General features: G+C 47.0%; 4 protein-coding genes across 4 annotated transcripts; 2 read left to right on the forward strand and 2 right to left on the reverse strand.

Moving 5' to 3' along the window:
• Positions 1-790: 790 nt before the first annotated feature.
• Positions 791-4,574, reverse strand: F5891DRAFT_1189007 (uncharacterized protein; the record flags this gene model as incomplete). The annotated part of the gene is made up of 12 exons (XM_041367084.1): positions 791-1,228; positions 1,750-1,763; positions 1,809-1,912; positions 1,964-2,289; positions 2,410-2,841; positions 3,075-3,257; positions 3,316-3,874; positions 3,922-4,037; positions 4,087-4,236; positions 4,314-4,329; positions 4,381-4,499; positions 4,551-4,574. 12 exons carry the CDS (start codon positions 4,572-4,574, stop codon positions 791-793), a joined length of 2,481 nt encoding a protein of 826 aa, XP_041225498.1.
• A 1,205-nt stretch (positions 4,575-5,779) lies between these two features.
• F5891DRAFT_1164319 (heat shock protein 70) lies at positions 5,780-8,326 on the reverse strand (the record flags this gene model as incomplete). Its single annotated transcript, XM_041365354.1, has 6 exons — positions 7,986-8,326; positions 7,884-7,930; positions 7,271-7,296; positions 6,712-6,792; positions 6,596-6,660; positions 5,780-6,216 (listed from the first exon to the last, which is right to left on the reverse strand). The coding sequence occupies exons 1-6, from the start codon at positions 7,987-7,989 to the stop codon at positions 5,780-5,782; spliced, it is 660 nt and encodes a 219-aa protein (XP_041225499.1). The 5' UTR covers positions 7,990-8,326.
• A 75-nt stretch (positions 8,327-8,401) lies between these two features.
• F5891DRAFT_952882 (uncharacterized protein) lies at positions 8,402-9,391 on the forward strand (the record flags this gene model as incomplete). Its single annotated transcript, XM_041375137.1, has 3 exons — positions 8,402-8,536; positions 8,602-8,844; positions 8,900-9,391. The coding sequence occupies 3 exons, from the start codon at positions 8,402-8,404 to the stop codon at positions 9,389-9,391; spliced, it is 870 nt and encodes a 289-aa protein (XP_041225500.1).
• A 5,587-nt stretch (positions 9,392-14,978) lies between these two features.
• Positions 14,979-15,399, forward strand: F5891DRAFT_1189010 (uncharacterized protein; the record flags this gene model as incomplete). Its single annotated transcript, XM_041367085.1, has 2 exons — positions 14,979-15,044; positions 15,097-15,399. 2 exons carry the CDS (start codon positions 14,979-14,981, stop codon positions 15,397-15,399), a joined length of 369 nt encoding a protein of 122 aa, XP_041225501.1.
• Positions 15,400-17,469: the final 2,070 nt, after the last annotated feature.

Raw genomic sequence — 17,469 nt, forward strand, 5'->3', positions numbered from 1 at the left:
TTTTGAGGTGGGATTCGCTGACCTCACTGGCACATGACCAGATTTGTGTGACAGCATGAGTTCTGACTGAAAAACAGAGCGCAAAAAGGAGCACAGCGCTCATGATTAACAACAGCGAGTAAGGTAGTGGACATTATAATCAACTACAGCCGGAAGCGAGTGGTAAGCCTCATTGGCTCTCATCCAGCTCTCACCCAGATCCAACCCTGTGCACCCTAGCAGCTTAGAATAGACGAATGGGTTTGCCCATCATGCTCTTGATATGCAGCAACAAAACATTTTGCCATGTTCTTCTTGAGAAGTGAAACGAAGAAGTTGTCAGCCGAAGTGTCATTTGTTGCAAGACATGTGGTCCCCTCATGCAGCGCATGCCTTGTTCATGGCCTTCAGAAGTTGTGTGTGGCTGAGCTCAGCCTCCAGATAAGCTGCAAGGAAGCATGCCTCATTTGACTTGTACCTGGAAGCAAAACAGAAGGTGAGTAGTACTGGAATAGCGGATAACAGCAGGGGCTTATTGATTGATGAATTCCAGTGTAATGGTCGCCCTTTGGTGGTACTTCGATGTGAACCGTCTATTGGTGCCTTGGTACCACTTCCTCAGCCAATCTTTCAATGGCGTCGTCAGTCCTCGGTCCTGATTGCCAACAAGCCAGTGCTCGACGATTTCCTTCTAGGATTTGTTCTTTGGGCTGTAAGTGCTGTTGGGATGAGTGACTGGAATCCGAGGGATCATGAGGCCAGGTGTAGGGAGTTTTTGTGAGCTGGATGCCATGGTGGGGACTCAGGGCTGTCATGATGTGCTGGAGGTGGATAGGGCCATGGTAGACATTGGGCTGACAATGGGTCTGGGTGAGAGTGGCCATTCGGCTGTGGTGGGTGCTCCTCTGACAGGTTGAGTGATATATGGTGGAGTTGTTGTGCAGGAGGCACACTCAGAGACACTGGTAAAGCGGTGGCTTGAATCGAGGTGTTGGAGGGCGATTTCTGTGCTGCAGGCAGCCTGCACTACAACACTTGTTAGGGAGTGCATGTCATTGCGCAGGCTGTTGACATCTGCAGCGACAGATGTGTGCACCATGTGAAGCTCTTCCGTGGATGCTGGTCTGGTAAGTGCATGTTCACCAGCAAGAGAGGCATCAGCGCCACGAGAGATGGGGGAAAGGGCACCACTATAGTCAGTTTCATATGCATGTAATTCATCAGAGAAGGTAGCAAACAAGCTGTCACGCTGAAAATAAACATGATGAGAAAAAAAACAGCTGTGTCAGTGAAGCATCAGGTGTGAGCACAAGAAACATATGTGCTCACCATCAGCCCATCCACCCCACCAACGAACTTTAGCAAGCATCCACTGTTGACCTACTGGAGCGAACATAAACCAATATTGTGCACCCCCCTGACAAAAGCAGTGAGTTGAGAAGTTACCACGGATTCCAGTGCCAGTAGTAGACTCATTGATCCATTTTTGTACAGTATCGTGAGAGATCGGCTGTCCAGGATGCATAACACCATTTGCACTCATGGCAGGAAAGAGGAAGTCGTTTGGCAGGAGGGTGCACCCATAATGAGATATTTCGAGTCATTTGATCCAAATCATCATCCAAAAGAAACTGTCACACGCTGGTGCATCAGGCCATGGATAAATCTTGTAATGATTTGCTGGTAAGGTCATTTAGTCACACGCTATCAGCTCCAATTTGATACAAGCAACTCACATCTTAAGTCCGCCTCCCATTGGCCTTTGTCTACCTTCTTCTGCCATCCTTTCCGGTTCATGAGAAAGATCTCAAAGTACAGCGTGCACTTACTCAGTGTTAGCATCTCGTTTGCAAGGTACATCTTGAGCACACTGTCCAAAACAGTAGTATCAAGTGAGATGTCCTTCTGTTGCAGTTTCATGAGTTCAAAACACCTGCCAATGCAAGTCAGATTGTGCATGGACCACAAATGAGCAGGATCGCACCTTGTCCATAAGGTCCATCCGTTTGATGCAAATGTGACTTGCTCGAGATGGCAGGTGAGTTTCATTCTCATTTCTAAGTCTAGACAAATATCTGATGGCTGAGCGCCATTCATCACCTTCTCAATCATTTGCAGGGCAATATCCAGTGGAAATGCAGCCTGGTGCCATCGGAATGCCCGATCCATGTAGTCCTTCATCATCGCCATCAAGTGAGTCCAATCTCCACCCTCTGCACTTGCCTTATGCTTGATGGATGACAGCACATCGTAGATGTCTGCAGAATCAGCGGGATTTCCTTCCCAGCGCTGTTTCACCTCATTGAAGTGCTATTTGCCACAATAGGTATCACCATCTCTAAACGTAGGTCAGTGCTCATGTGCTCATGTTCGTGTATGTACTCATGATAACTCCCACATCTTCTTGAATGCTGAATGGATGCTCTTGACCGTAGTTTTGCTGAGGTTCTCATGGAATCCTTTCAGGGACATGTACAGAGCGAGCACTTTGTCAGAGCATTTGTTTGGTACATTCTCAAATGCATCTTTGAATGCAAGGTCCTCATACACATCATTGTCAGCAGTTATTTCAGCAGTTGAGAGCAGTGGAACAAGTGAGCCTTGAAAGATGTCATCCCTCCGAGTCTCACTGACAGTAGAACTTTCAAAGTGGCTTGCCAGCCATTCCCGTCCACGACGAACGTGCCCAGCATAGTTTGTCCTTGTGTTGCTTGCCTGGAGGTGAGTTTTGATACCATGTTCCTTACACCTCTGTACATCTGCTAATGCTGTCTTCTCGGCAGCTGATCTCTTCTTTTGCTTGTGAATGATGTCTGGTGGCTGTTTGTCTTTGGTAGAATTTTTCTTTAGCTGTGTCATGTTCTGCGAGTGCAAAACAAGCAAGTGGTGTGGTACAAAGCTAGTTTAGATTTTCAGGACAGAGATTATGTTAGGGGCCTCTAGCTAATTTGTATTCAATGCCATCTCACATTTCACTCAGTTCAGCGTGTGAGAGCGAGCACAAATAACATTAAGATTCATGTTAATGCTATACCAACAATTTATAGACTAATATACTGCTGTACCGCTTCCGGTACCATGTGCTGGAGTATCACCTTTGGAACATGCATATACATGGCAGACAACTGCCCAGGAGTAGCATTTCCCAGAGTATTGCACCCCAAGCACCGACAGTCAACCTTAATGTTGTAAATGTCGATGTCGTGCCTCAAACCCATAAGCGTTGACTGAGAAAGGACTTTGAGCTTTGGCTGAAGGTTTGCCTGGTCTGGTGAGCACTATGGCAACCAAAACACAAGTGTTAGCAGCTGCCTACATGAGTATAGTGCTGCTTACCTTGCATAGTGCACATAGATAGGTGCCCTCCCATACGCCTCCATACATCTTCTCAATGATCACATTATCCTCCCAGCCCAAATGCTGACGGCAAAAGTCTGCAAGATTCACGAGATCTGGTTGATAGAACGAGATGTCCCAGGGTGATGCAGCTGCACCAGCTGACAAAGATGTGAAAGTGTGAACGTACTTGCTGGCTACTGCATGCTGAGGGAAACCTTGAGGAATGTGGTCCGCAACTGCCTTATACCTGTGCTCAAGCGAATTGTAAGGATTAGTAGAAAGTAGGGTATGGAGATCCTCAACGAGCTCCTTAGCCCGCTCAGAGAATTCATCTGGTGTCCTTGAGAGGAAGGCATCAAGCATCATCTGGCTGATTTTACTGTGCAGTGCCACCTTGTGCGCGATTTCAATACCGCAGCCAGGCACACCACCATCATAATCACCGCCTACAAGCAGGGCAATTAGCAGCCGGTCTCCTCGGGTTAATGAGCAGCCATGTTCAAGGCCATCCTCCGTGAACACCTGGATGTTGAGATAGTTTTTGTCATTTTTCACACTGATGAGAATCAATGGCAGCACATCAACAGGAAAATGGCAGCATACCTTCTAATAATGCACGGAGCTCCAAAGACCAAAATATCGCTGTCCTCAATCATCACAGCATTGATGATGCCATGGACATTCATGGCAGCCAGCTCTGCCTCAGCTTCACTCAGGGCCTGGTATGGCACTGGTGAGATGGCGACATCGTAAGAGGAGAGAACATACTTCAGTCCAGTGAAAGCCAAACAACTCCAGCATGCACTGGAGGTCATGGGTGAGCCAGTAGGGGCTGCTCCTAACCTTGTGACCTTTGTCTGGCAAGTGCTTGAGGCCATCAAAGACAAAGATTGCGTGCAGCGGCAGCTTCAGCAGTGTCTGCAGTCAAAAAACAGTGTCTGCAATTCCAGCGACTTTCTGGCTCCTGCATGATTGATCCAAAAGACAGCACAGACACTGTGCATCCACAGGCTAACAGCATGAGTGAGTTCAATGAACATACAAAAGAAGAGAAGCATGTACCTGGCATCAATCCCAATTTTGAATAATTGGAGCTTGTGGTTGCCTTCGATGTCTTCAGTCTTCAGCTCTGACACTGCAAGTTCCTTGAGAGTTTGGTTTTCAGCAGATAAAGTGACTCGCTGTGATGAACATCAGTACCTGCAGCCCACAGCAAGAAAATCTCAGCTCACCTCCCATAGTCCACGTATTCCCATGATGAGTCGTGATGGTAGTAGACAACAACGAAAGTTTCTTGAAAGGGGGGCAAATAGAAAGGGGTAGATTCGGACATCACCTGACCACCACCAGTCTGAAGTCAGACACAAGCTTAACAATACAAGGAATACATCTGGAGTATGCTGGAATATCTCAGAGTTAGCAAGACCATACTGCTTGGCACTCCACCTTGTCAATCTTGGAGTCCTGGAGGACCTTCTTGACTGGTGTAAAGATACAACAATGCTTGATACTATATGAAGTAAGTGTCAGCAATATAAAAATGTTGTAGTGGTCTTGCACAGCCTAGTCTGCTATACTTGCTAGACAAGTGTGTTCAACCCGAGGGGTTTGCTATTGGAATAAGTCTATAGTTAGTCAATCAATAAAGTGTCAAAAGTCCGAGCGTGAGAAACAGAATCCGAAGGTATAATTACGAGTCCGATACCTAAGTGTCAGCCGATGTTTTTGGATTTAGTGGGTTAGCAGGTTTCAGGTGTGGGTTTGGCAGGTTTGCAAAATGATCATCAGGTATAGTGAGCGATATGCAGAATATTGATAAGGACGGGTGTTTCGGATAGAAAGTGCAGTAATATTCGCAATGTCAACTAAGAACTACAAATTATTGGGTTTGACCACAAAGCGACAGGAAACGGCTCCCTTGGATGATGAATTTGCTATGTGGAAACCAATATATATATAAGTACATAGAAATCCAGAACCCTATAGGCAAAAGAAGCGGCCAAAGAATTTTGGGTCCGATGTACATGTAAATAAACATGAGGCACTGCAGACTATGGGAAAACATGAACATGTGATAGCGCTGGCTACGACGTGAGTAATATGCGAAATAATCAGCTACACACCTAGTGGGGCTAGCTGACAAGACAAGACACGGATAGGACAAGTGCACAGGAAAAATGTCGGGTCCGATGTGGCCGATGTGTCAGGTCCACTGGTCAAAGTGTCAGGTTCAGTGGATATGCGTCAGGTTGCATCGGGAAGTGAATATTGTGCAACGGACATTTGATGTGATGCGTGAAATGGCTGAATACAAGCCTAGCATGAGCTCGAGTGCTACACCGGCTTGAGCATGCTGCATAAAAGGTCCATGCACAGCTTCTCAAAATGGGCATAAGTGAGAGAACTAAAGTAGAAGTCAATCTCAATGGAAGTCTGAGTGGCTGATGGTAGTGTAAGAAAATCACTCACCCTTCTTGTGCTTGCGCTTGAACCCTTGTGCGAAGTGGTTGACGAGTCGGTTGCCAAAGTCCTCACCACCCAAGTGAGTGTCACCAGCAGTGGCCTTCACCTTGAATGTACCCTCCTCAATGGTCAAGAGCAACACATCAAAGGTTCCTCCTCCAAGATTGAAGATGGGGATGTTGCCCTCACCAATAATGTTTTTGTCGAGACCATATGTGATGGCAGCAGCAGTGGGCTGGTTGACGATATGGAGAACATTCATTCCAGAGATAGTACCAGCGTCTTTTGTAGCCTGTCTCTGAGAGTCGTCAAAGTAGGCAGGGACGGTGACAATTGCATTGCTGATATTGTAGCCCAGGTAGGGCTCAGTGGTCTCCTTCATCTTAAGAAGAACCATCAACAAGATTTCCTCGGGAGAAAACTCCTTCTGCTCCGCTCGGATGTAAGGCTTACCAGCCTTGTTGAAAACAGTGAAGGGGAAGTTCTTGATGTCCGGCTGGACCTCAGCATCAGAAATACTACCAAGATGTGTTAGCATAAGAAATGAAAGAGGTCAAAACTTACATTTTGTGGGGGCTCATAGTGGCCTGGTTCTGGGCGGCATCACTGGTATGAAGAGTGTTCATTCCAGAGATGGTACCAGCGTCTTTTGTAGCCTGTCTCTGAGAGTCGTCAAAGTAGGCAGGGACGGTGACGATTGCATTGCTGATATTGTAGCCCAGGTAAGGCTTAGCAGTCTCCTTCATCTTAAGAAGAACCATCAACGAGATTTCCTGGGGAGAAAACTCCTGCTCCACTCAGATGCAAGGCTTACCAGCCTTGGTGAAAACAGTGAAAGGGAAGTGCTTGATGTCCAACTGGACCTTGGCATCAAAAACACTACCAAGGTATGGTTAGCGCAAGAAATGGAAAAAAGAGGTTAAAACTTACACATTGTGGGGGCTCATAGTGGCCTGGTTCTGGGCAACGTCACCAATCAACTGTTTGTCATTGGCATAAAGTCCTGAGGCCCTGTAAAGTACAAGTGAGAATCACAAACAAATAAATAAATAAAAAATAAAAAAGCACCTTCTCCAGGAGAGGTGTTGATGTTGTTGAGGCATTCACCTGTGGTATTATGCATGGCAGGGACTAAAGAGTTGCACAGCAGAGGAAGGTGAAGTCACGTGATTGTGACACCTAAGCCACCCATTTATGGTAGCTGTGTAGGATGAGGAGGAGGGAGAGGAGGAGGGTAGGGACATATTACATGTAAAGTACTGTAAAGTGCGATTTTGAGTGGGTAAAGTGAGTAAAGTGCAGGAGAAGGAGAAATACACTGTAAATTTTGTAAATTTTGTAAATTTCAGGCTTTCGGGCAGGCACCCGCTAACATTGTGAATTTTTTTGCTTCCATGATTAGGTGCCTGGCGGATGTTTTATATCCCGACATGTACTCTATATATTAATACCTGAGGAGTCTGCTTTGTCTGCCGGATGGTGATTTGACTGCAGAACTTGAGGAGTCTGCTTGGTCTATTGGTGATTTGCATTGATACTTTAATGCTTGCAATGTTCTATTACTAGTAATTTAATGTTCTACACTATGTACTTCAGACTTTCGATGCACGTGCCGTAATTTTTTGCCTTGGGATGAAAAATCATGTAAGAGTATCCATGTGGCAGGACAATGCAAAATTCCAACCATATGTGATGGTGATTTGACTGCAGAACTTGAGGAGTCTGCTTGGTCTGTGCATGATTTGCATCGATACTTTAATGCTTGCAATTTTCTATTACTAGTAATTTAATGTTCTACACTATGTACTTCGGACTTTCGATGCATGTGCCGTAATTTTTCGTCCTAGGACGAAAAATCGCGTAAGGGTATGCATGCGGCAGGACAATGCGAAATTCCAGCCGTATGTCACGTGACGTGGGATTCCCTTTTTTTTCCAACGAATCTGAGACGAATCCCTTTATTTACATTAGCTAATCGTAAATTTCGCCAGATATCCCGACTTATTGGGCAACCCAGGTTTGACCCAGGTGCAACTTACGCCAGCTCTGTGTCCGGTTTACACACCTCTTGACCCGACCACTTACAAATTTGTTTTGTGGACATTCAAGGAATTCTGCTGCCAGTGTTTCAGGTAAAAAAACATTGTTCCTGAAAGCTAATGGTCACAGGTCTCCTACTCGACTATTGCTTCTTGCCTTCTTACTCATTTTCTTAGCATGATGATACCTGCGCAGCACTCTGTTCCATACGGCCGCCTGCAAGCCAGTAGTATGACGGCCCAGAGGAGACAATAATAAATTGAATCATTTTTGCTGGCTAGCTGGGGCCACTGAGCCAAAAATTGTCTAGCATATCACGACCTTGCTTGATACATGTGTCCCATTGTCAGATGTCTCACGACAAGAGAATCATCATGATAACTTAGGGACATACGTATCTGGCACGAGGATTGTCGTATAGCATTAATGCTTGTCACAGAATCAGGGCCGCCTTGAGCAATTGGCAAGAATTCGTGCCCCTTTCAAGCTGCTTCGTTACAGCCTCATGGTTACGTTACGTTCATATTTGAATAAATACTTCGACAACCTTGTGGCGACCTTCGTCTTGACTTCCACTATCATGGCAGAGTGTAATCAATGCGACCGTTCATTTCGTTCCACTCAGGCATTGTTTGCCCACTGTCGCGACAAAGCTGACCACCCCTTCTGCGAGGATTGTGACAGACTATTCTCTACTTTTACTGGACTGGATCAGGTGCGGCCCGTGTGGGGAGGCGCTTGTTGCCAATTTTCACCCAACTTACGCTCCTTTTATGTCAGCACATGCAAAATGCTGCGGTACATCGCAGCGACAGTGAATCAGACGAGTATGTGTTCGAGAGCGACGATGGCGATGACGATGACGATGACGATGACGAAGATGACGAAGAACCGTTCTGCGTGGGATGCAACAGGTGGTTTGTTGACTTGGCAAGCCTTTATCAGCACCTTGCTACCAGCTTAAAGCACAACTGGTGCTTTTTGTGCTCGCGCGATTTTGCCACGCCGACTTCATTGGATCAAGTAAGTCCGGCTCTCTCTTTTACCCTTCTTATGTTGATAAAACCCCGCCACACAGCACTCATCCTCCCCTGTGCACAAAGGCCTGGATTTCGAGTGTCCTCTGTGCTCAAAGAGATTTAAGACCCCTTCCTCGATCGCCCTTCACATTGAGTCGGGGACTTGTCACAATATCTCACGAGCCCAAGTAACCGCGGCAGTCCATGCACTCAATATAGTGCCTACGATTTCGGTCTCTCGCCGCATAGAAGGCGGATCGACCCGTGTTGTGTCTTACTATGTGACAGAGCGCGCATTCAACGGCACTGCTTACGAGTGTTATCTTTGCCACCGTACTTTCCGTACCTTGGGGGCTCTGAACTCCCACATCAACTCTCCGGCGCATGACGCGGATGAGTTCAAGTGCCCAAAGTGCAAGAGGAAGTACAAGTTGGTGTCAGGCCTGATGCAGCACATTGAAAGCGAAGCATGTGGGATCGCGAGGTTCCAAGTGGTGGAGAACTTTACGACGAGCTTGATTGACCAGTTTATGAAGCGCTTGAAACTTTAACTTCGTTTGAAAAGGCAATGTGTACTGAAGTGTAACATACATGGTGTATTTCTACGAGAAAATGAATCAGAATTGATTTGTCTCTTTGTTGTCGCCACTGAAGAAGTTCTAGCCTAGAGCTCACCTTAGTTGACAACAGTTTTGTGAACACTGAAAACGTACTGAATTCATTAGAGTGACACGTCCACCAGCTCTTGGTGAAATTTCGAATGGTGCACCATTCTTTCTTGTTTACACCGTGGTATCTCTTATATTTATAAAGGGCACATACTGGTTTATGGAATGCTGTAGGCGTTTGCAAGTAATTTCACAAACATGCGAAGATGTGATGATGCTGGGCAAGCAAGGTTTCCGGAGATTTGGCGCGGCGCTTCAAGTTCCCGCTACTAGATGCTGTTGGCGGCAAGTATCTGCGGCTATTTTCTTTGACAGAAGTTCCTAGACTGATTGGCAAGCGGAACTTGGAGTGCTGTACAGGAAGTTGCGAACCTTTGAGTGGTGTACGTGCATGTTCAGTAGTAAGAATAGTGCTGCCCATGCATAGCTGGCTGGTATATTTAGATAGGCTGCCGATCGATGCGGTGTGGCTACCTTGCCTCTTCTATCTCGAGCGCTAAGGCCAGCACTCCCTCCAAAGATACTCCAGGAAGCATTGAATACGTACTACTACTATGTCGATGCGATTTGACAACTACTCGAGCAATGGGGTATCCGATTCTACTGCACCGGCACTGGGTGTAAGTTCTCAATCTTCTCACCAGACGTCGCTGCGTCTGAGAGTCAGCGCTTTCAGCATTCACTTGATGAGATGTTCCAGTGTATGTGGGAATGTGCAGATGGGACGAACTGCGACGTCTTGATTCGTGGCCACGATCTGGCCGCTCATTTACGCGTGATTCACGGAAATCATGGCCCAGACACGACACGCGTCAAGTGCAAATGGAAACATTGTGATCGGGAAATAAACTCGTTAGACATATGGAGGAAAAGCATATGAGGATCGTATATACCTGCAAGTGCGGGCACACGTTCTCGCGCAAATATACTCTTCTTAGACACATCTGTTCAGGTCAATAACAGTAGATGGCTGAATGTAAACTGCATTCGCTTAATGGTGGAGCGGTAACTAGTATGCCACTCGTCTTGTCAGTGGTAATACAAGCCAGGCTCGTCCCGAGCCTAGACGAGAGTCTCACATAGATAAACCCCACTGCGTGCCCGGGCCATTTCTCCTTGATTTGTCGCCGTAAGTCTTGTAGTATTCACTCCTATATCGTGACCTTGGTGGATGCTTTTAGCGAATCATGCACGTACATTGTCCTCTAGAAGACGTTAGCATGGCCAAGATGATCCTTACTTAACTCGTTGCAGTGGGTATTCATTGAACATAAGTCCTGAGTCCATTGGGCGTACATACCAAGATGCACAAGAGGAACATACGGGCGACCTTGTTTCCGGTGATGCAGAGAGTTTTCAATGTGTTTATTGGTGCCGCCCCTAAGGAGTTCAGAAAACACTTCCGCTGAGTATGGGGACATACACACGATAGGTGACCGGGAGTCAGCCCTCCCAGATACACAAGATCAGATATGAAATCATGAAAATGCAGCTAAGGTTAGATCAGGACGCTACCGGTATCATCCGACTGGTCTCTACAAACCCACAAAATAGCCGCTAGTACGATAGGCATTGATGAACGGCCGCCAACTGGGACCAGTCGAGATCAGGTCAGACTGTTAGAGGACGGATGCAGATAAGCGGCGAACTTGGTGAATATATAATTATACGTCCATCCGTGGCAGCCTACGCAAAAGATGCACTGCGCTTAGCTTAAACGTTCTGTGAAGTTGATGCCACGGTGACACATCAATTACCGCAACCAAAAACGTCCCAACTCTTGACATTCAATGAATCCATGGCGGCCATCGCTAGATAAGAGGAGAAATGAGACAGCACCCATCAGGATATATGAAATTCAAACGTACTGCTACTACCGCAGGGAGCCTAACTTTCGATCGTATTGTGGGCGCTCATTTCATAGTTGATGGTCACATTATCCTTATCGAATCGGCCTCCATGACTGGGTCTGGGTACTCCAGTGTGGGAGCGTGACAGCAGTGATCGATCAGCTCTTCGCTCTTCTGCCTCAACCCATGGAGCTATAATACATAAGGTCACAAGGATGGAAAGATATAACAAGGGCCTACCTAGGCCTACTGATGAATTTGAAACTGATGCAAATCGCACCAGGCTAAATTCATCATGCATCACGTTTTGATGTTTTTTTCTCATCGATGTTTTGAATAAGCACGGTGGCGGGAACCAGTGCCTGCTGTGCGTACTTGCTTTCGCATGTCCATAAATTACAATTTCGAAGTCAGTCTTTTCATTTATATCGCTCCTAGTTTGTTGTAGGGTAGGCATCGATATGTGATGGATGTGTCCAACTACCAGACAAATGCCGAGAGTTCAACGGAGATGAAGAAACTGCGCATATAAGATTTGGGCGCCTGATTGCACAGCCAGTGCTCAAGTTATGAAGCGAACACGAGGATACAGCATGAATGATGGGAATTTCGACAGGACTTTCATCCTGTGCATTTTACAAGCTGTCCACTCCATCGGAGCTTTCATTTCATAAGGGTGGCGGCGGCGCCTATGAGTAAATATTCGTATGATTTTCGAAGGTAACCTGAGGAGCTGCGCGCTCATTAGGTAAAGTCCGCGAGCAGGAATGACGCCTTCCCCTTGTCGTGAAGCAGAAAAAATCAACAAGAGCGCTCCACTAAAAGATAGATGGACACACCAGCACCGTCTATGGCCGCGTTTTACGCCTGCCTGGACTTGGAGAACGATATACAGGTCTGGAAGGCCTGTCATGACGAAGGTAGTGGAGGAGACGGCAAGAAAGTAGCAAGGGGGAGTGAAGATGAAACAGTTGTATTCTCGGACACCGACACAGGCAAGGTCATAAAAAGTAGACGGGACATACAAAGGTTGAATTGTGGTGTGTCTACTGGAGTCCAGGTGGGGAGCGAGGGACGAACGGATTCTTTTACGGAACAGTCGGAATGTGGAATGTCGGGAGCGGCGAGACCATCCTTGGACCAACCGATGCAAGGAACAACGGTGTGTGAGCTGTTTCACTGGATAGTACGATTATCGCAACGGGCGGGCGCTCGCGCTAAAACCGGTAAGTATGGGTTGTGTCGGCTGTACCGCATGTCGCGGTTCAAGCGCTCAGAGCGTTCAAGGTCAAGAAAGGAATTTGACACAGCCACCTGGACCATGATGACATAAGTCAATGCAGGGCCAGAATTTCTGAGTCTCTCGCAAGCGTACCTTATAAGTTGTGACAAGACAACGCGACTATGGAACCTCAACAGCAGTGTTAACAAATCTATCAGACCACCATCATGAAACCTAGGTGGAATCTGCGGCCTTTTCTACGGATGACCCGGGAAAGTTGCTCGTCACCGGCTTCCACGACAACGACATACACACGGCAATACCCTACCAATTCAAAATGCTCATCAAATACACTAAGAATTAATACGTGTCCTATAACCTAAACAGTCCTCTCGAGCAGTATCATAGTGTTAGTTCTCTACCTCCCATGGGCGACGTGACCATCACAGCACCGCACCACGTCAACGCACCCTCCTCGGTCTCTACCTCTTCAATCTGAACCGCGTAACTGAACATGACACCCGGTTTCCATCACATACCGCTGAGATCGTGTGGCACTTCGTCTCTGGCATACTACGCACAGGAGATGCATCAGACATTGAGTAGCGAGAGCCACACATAGTCGACATCCCTTACCCTGCCACCAAGCCTGTACGTTTCTCGATTCTTCTTTATCGCTAACTCATTTTCATACAAAAGAACTACAACGGGAGAAAGAGGACAGCTGCCGGCTCCTCCAGAGCATCTAAATACTCGTATCAACGGAGTATCATTGCAGCAAGCCACAATATCTGTGGTACTTCCCGCTGTCACAGTGGCGAATAGAACACCGTCGCTTCTTGACCATAAGACAAGCTGGATTCTGGATTTATTTCTTTATCTGTATTGATCGCGTGTGTATTCAATACACCGACATTCAATGTCAGTGATCATCGACATCTCATTTAATTGACTACGACCCCCATGTGTTCCGCCACTATATTTTTATCTCCTGCTTGTTCTGTCTTTTCTCTAGTTCCCACCGGGCTGATGAGTTTTTTGGCTTAGAGGCGTGCGCATCTCTGTTGAAAAGCTTGGGTTTTCTGGCCGTTCTCGGCGTACATTCTTGTCAAGTCATCAATGACAAAGGTCACAAAACGAGTCGTGCAGCGTGGCCATCGCTTGCACTCCGTTATAGCCCTCTAACGTTCATGAGAAGCCTGTAGGTCCGTTGCCTTCAACAAATGCCCTTAATCATTCCAGCCTGCCAAGTGGTTACCATGATTTCTGAGTTTCAAAACCTTCTGATAAGAGTTACTTTGGTGAGCGCACCTTCAACGTTGTCAACGGTCACCCATAGATAGTCCCTTAAAGATCCATCTTCAATAGTCATAGCCATGTGGGCGCAATAACAAATTCAAAATTTGTTTCTCTCGAATGTTGGAGGTTTGAAACCTGCCTCAAATGGTTTTTGTCTATGATGACACCTACACATTCACTCACCAATAATTTCGTGGTTGTTCATCCGAACTAGCCTTAGCCAAGGGGTTAGTGCACCAGACTCGAAATCTGTCTCTATTGCATTGATGGTGCAAGTTTGAAACTTGCTATTTTGAAACCTCAACGGCAGTTTTTCCTTTTATCACACATTTATTCATGATAGTTCCCTTGAAGGTCCTTCCCAACAGTCATAGCCAAGGGCGGACAACCACAGATTTAATCAAACCCCCGTGCCGTTTTCAAATCCGCCGCCATTAATTTTTGTTTTATTGCATTCATTCAGTATCTGAGGGCGCTGGTTGGGCTGAAACGTGCTGAGATCTTATCAGCCCCCTCTGCCCATCGAATGTCTGCATTACCTTCAGCCCGATGAAGGATTCTATCAGACACACTATCAGTATTTGGTTAGCATGCATATCCTACATGAAGTCTGAAACCAGCGCTTTGCACTGCTAGGCGCGCGCCAGCCTGGAGCGAAATATCGCTTTGTTGTGCCGCTTCTAGACTGGAGAAACAGTCGTGTTGATGATATTGATGTGACACTACATATTATTTTCCCTCCTTCACCGTGTCGTAGTACCTCTCGCTATCTTTCACGTCGTCGAGATATAAATTAAAGTTCGAGCGCTTATTTTAGAATTTTGCCGATGTGTCAAGTGTGAAACTTGGCAGGCTGGGAAAGTAGCCCCTGTGGCCGATTGGCCTGATCATCTCCGTGAAGCTCAAATGTAACCGCTCAAGGAGGCTCTCGATTGATTGCCAACAGCGTGATTGCTGTATATTCATCTTTTATAAGGTAGTTCGTGGGGGGGGGGGCAAGAGTATAAGAACATCGTTGATGGGCCCATTGCATCTCGCTAGGTCACTGCTCACTCAGGTATTCAAGCTGCATAAAGCACACAGTTCTCTCGATCATACCATGTCGAACCATTTTTATAGCCGCCCTAGCAACGGATTATCTGATTCCTCCACTGCGCCAGGACCTGTAAGTGTAAATGTCAATATTGTGATCACTTGCACCTAATTAACACCTTCAGGTTGCCCATTCTCCCGAAGAGTTATTCCAGTGCATGTGGGGTTATCCGCACGGGTTACACTGCAACGACTTGATTCGTGGTACCGATTTGCCTAATCACCTACGTGAAATTCACGAAATTCGCGGGAAAGAGAGTGCGCGCGCCGAGTGCAAATGGAACCATTGTGGTCGGGAGTTCAACATTGGGAGCCTTTGCGAGCATGTGGAAGAAATGCACATGGGGATTGCATACTTCTGCGACTGCGGCAGCAAGTTCTCGCGCAGGGACACTCTTAGCAATCATAAGAAGAATTGCTCAGGTTAGCGGTGCGTAGTAGATGAGGGGGGGGGGTCTTTCAATGACGCTAGGGCGTGCCCAGATGACGATTACTTTAACTCGTCTTGCGGTGCTTATTCACTGTCACTTCTACAGTTAGTGCTTCTCCAGATTTATGATTCGATGTAACATACCAGTATCAATGTCTTACATACACGTTTGTTTACTCCTGTGGTAGTAAATGTACGCAACCAGAATTTGCAACTCAATCTCACATCTGAAACACGAGGAGCGTAATAGAGGCAGGGCTTAGTTAGGGACTCAGCCTCGTTTCCGTGCAATGGGGGCGTGACTCCATCGATAAATTCGAGTAAAAGAAGTCTCGTCTTTCGGCTGCTAAGCGATTTGTTGATTTAGGTGGGATGCATGAGGTCCACTAAAGAGATTTCAATTCCTCAGGTCCGGAACAGCCTAATCTGTACGTACTAATGTAGTGAGTCCGAATGTATGTTTATGTGGTGGCACAGACCAAAATTTCTATGCCCTTTAATCAAGCCAAAATTCAACCCTGTGGGCCCGTTCACCGCGCAACTTGCCTGCAACTGCCGGTGACCCCAAAAAATTTCGGAAGCAGAGGCTCGATGATCTCCAATTGAGGATATCCCCGTAGGATGTTGTCATTACGCACTCCTCTGTAAGGCACTGTAAAAAGACGCGTTTAAGGGTCACGTTCCAATCAAGCGGGAGAAGGTGTTTGGTACTGTACGTGTACTTAGTACAACGGTGCAGGACCGCATAACGTTAATGCCAGAACCATCGAGGGACGCGCGTGTGGTGACCTGATTGCAGCCTTACATAAAAAGGGCATTAAATCGAGTGTCTAATGTAGATGAGAGAGGTTAATGCTGCGATGTATATAGGCTACGGTAGCGACCGCAGTCGCTACTATCTCGTACAGCAGCAAGGTTAGGGCTAGCGATAACTCGCGTGGTCTCCTGGGCGTCTTTCAGCGTGAAGTTCGAATTCGTTCCAGGTGCTGATTAGTAGTGGTGCCGCAGACGAAGGGTGAACCGGTGACCGGTGATAAGTACTATTAAGTGACGAGACTTGAAGCTTGAAGATGATAAATTGAACCCCAGCACGTGCCCGTGTGATGAACCAAATTGGCTGACTGATCAGTTTATGTAATGAGAGAAGTGCAGATAGTGCATTGGAAGAAACTATTGGTCCAAAACACATGCGTGTACTAGTATCCCGTATACGAAGTACCATTGAAAGCCGATCAGATTTCTAATCTTTAGGGAAAAAACATGCATCTACGAAATTTCCATGATTCTGATGTCCATGAGGTATCGAACAGAAGCCACATCTTTGACTTGTGCGATGATATCACGATCCGACGCGACCCTCTTGTATTCTCCACGGCGCTGCCGCGCTAGCAAAAATGCGCGGAAAGGCTGCCCAAGGTGAACAAGCAATCGCAATGCTCGCGATTTTGAACCATCCACTTGTTTTACAAGAGAACGGCTATATGAAGCGTCCGACGGAGAAGGAGGCGGCGTCCCATATTCTTCCTCGCTTTCCGTATCGTCTAGCAAATCTGCAAAGTCTGATGGCTCGATGAGTGGCCAATCCCAGGGACGAACAAGCACGAAGGTCTGCTGAGGGGGCCTTGTCTGCGAGGACTGAACAAGCGGTTCATTGGTGGTGATCAGCAAGTCATGAAGCCCGTCTGCCTTGACTTGATATTGAGTCTCGGATGGACCGTAGCTCAGACTGACGTCTGTGACACGGAATGCTATGCAAGGCAGATGCAGTCTGTAGCTCACGAAACGAGCAGCGCTCATGCGATCAAGCACGTCGTGAAGTTTCGAAGCCAAATCCAGAGCCACAGGGTTTTTTCGCAGCGAAGAGATAGTTGTCTGAATCTGATCTTCGGACAAAGATGGAAGGGTGAGGGGAGGAGTAGTATAAGAGGTAATATAGGCTGGAAGACAGCTATTGAACTCGGACGCTTGTCCGACCCAATCGAGGACAGTGATGTCGCCCGACCGAGCCACGATCTCCTGCAGGAGTCTCCCGAGCGCGTGCTGCTTGTTCTCGCCGTACATTACAGGT

Source organism: Suillus fuscotomentosus (genome assembly GCF_016647785.1).
Source record: "Suillus fuscotomentosus strain FC203 chromosome Unknown F5891scaffold_29, whole genome shotgun sequence".
NCBI lineage: Eukaryota > Fungi > Basidiomycota > Agaricomycetes > Boletales > Suillaceae > Suillus > Suillus fuscotomentosus.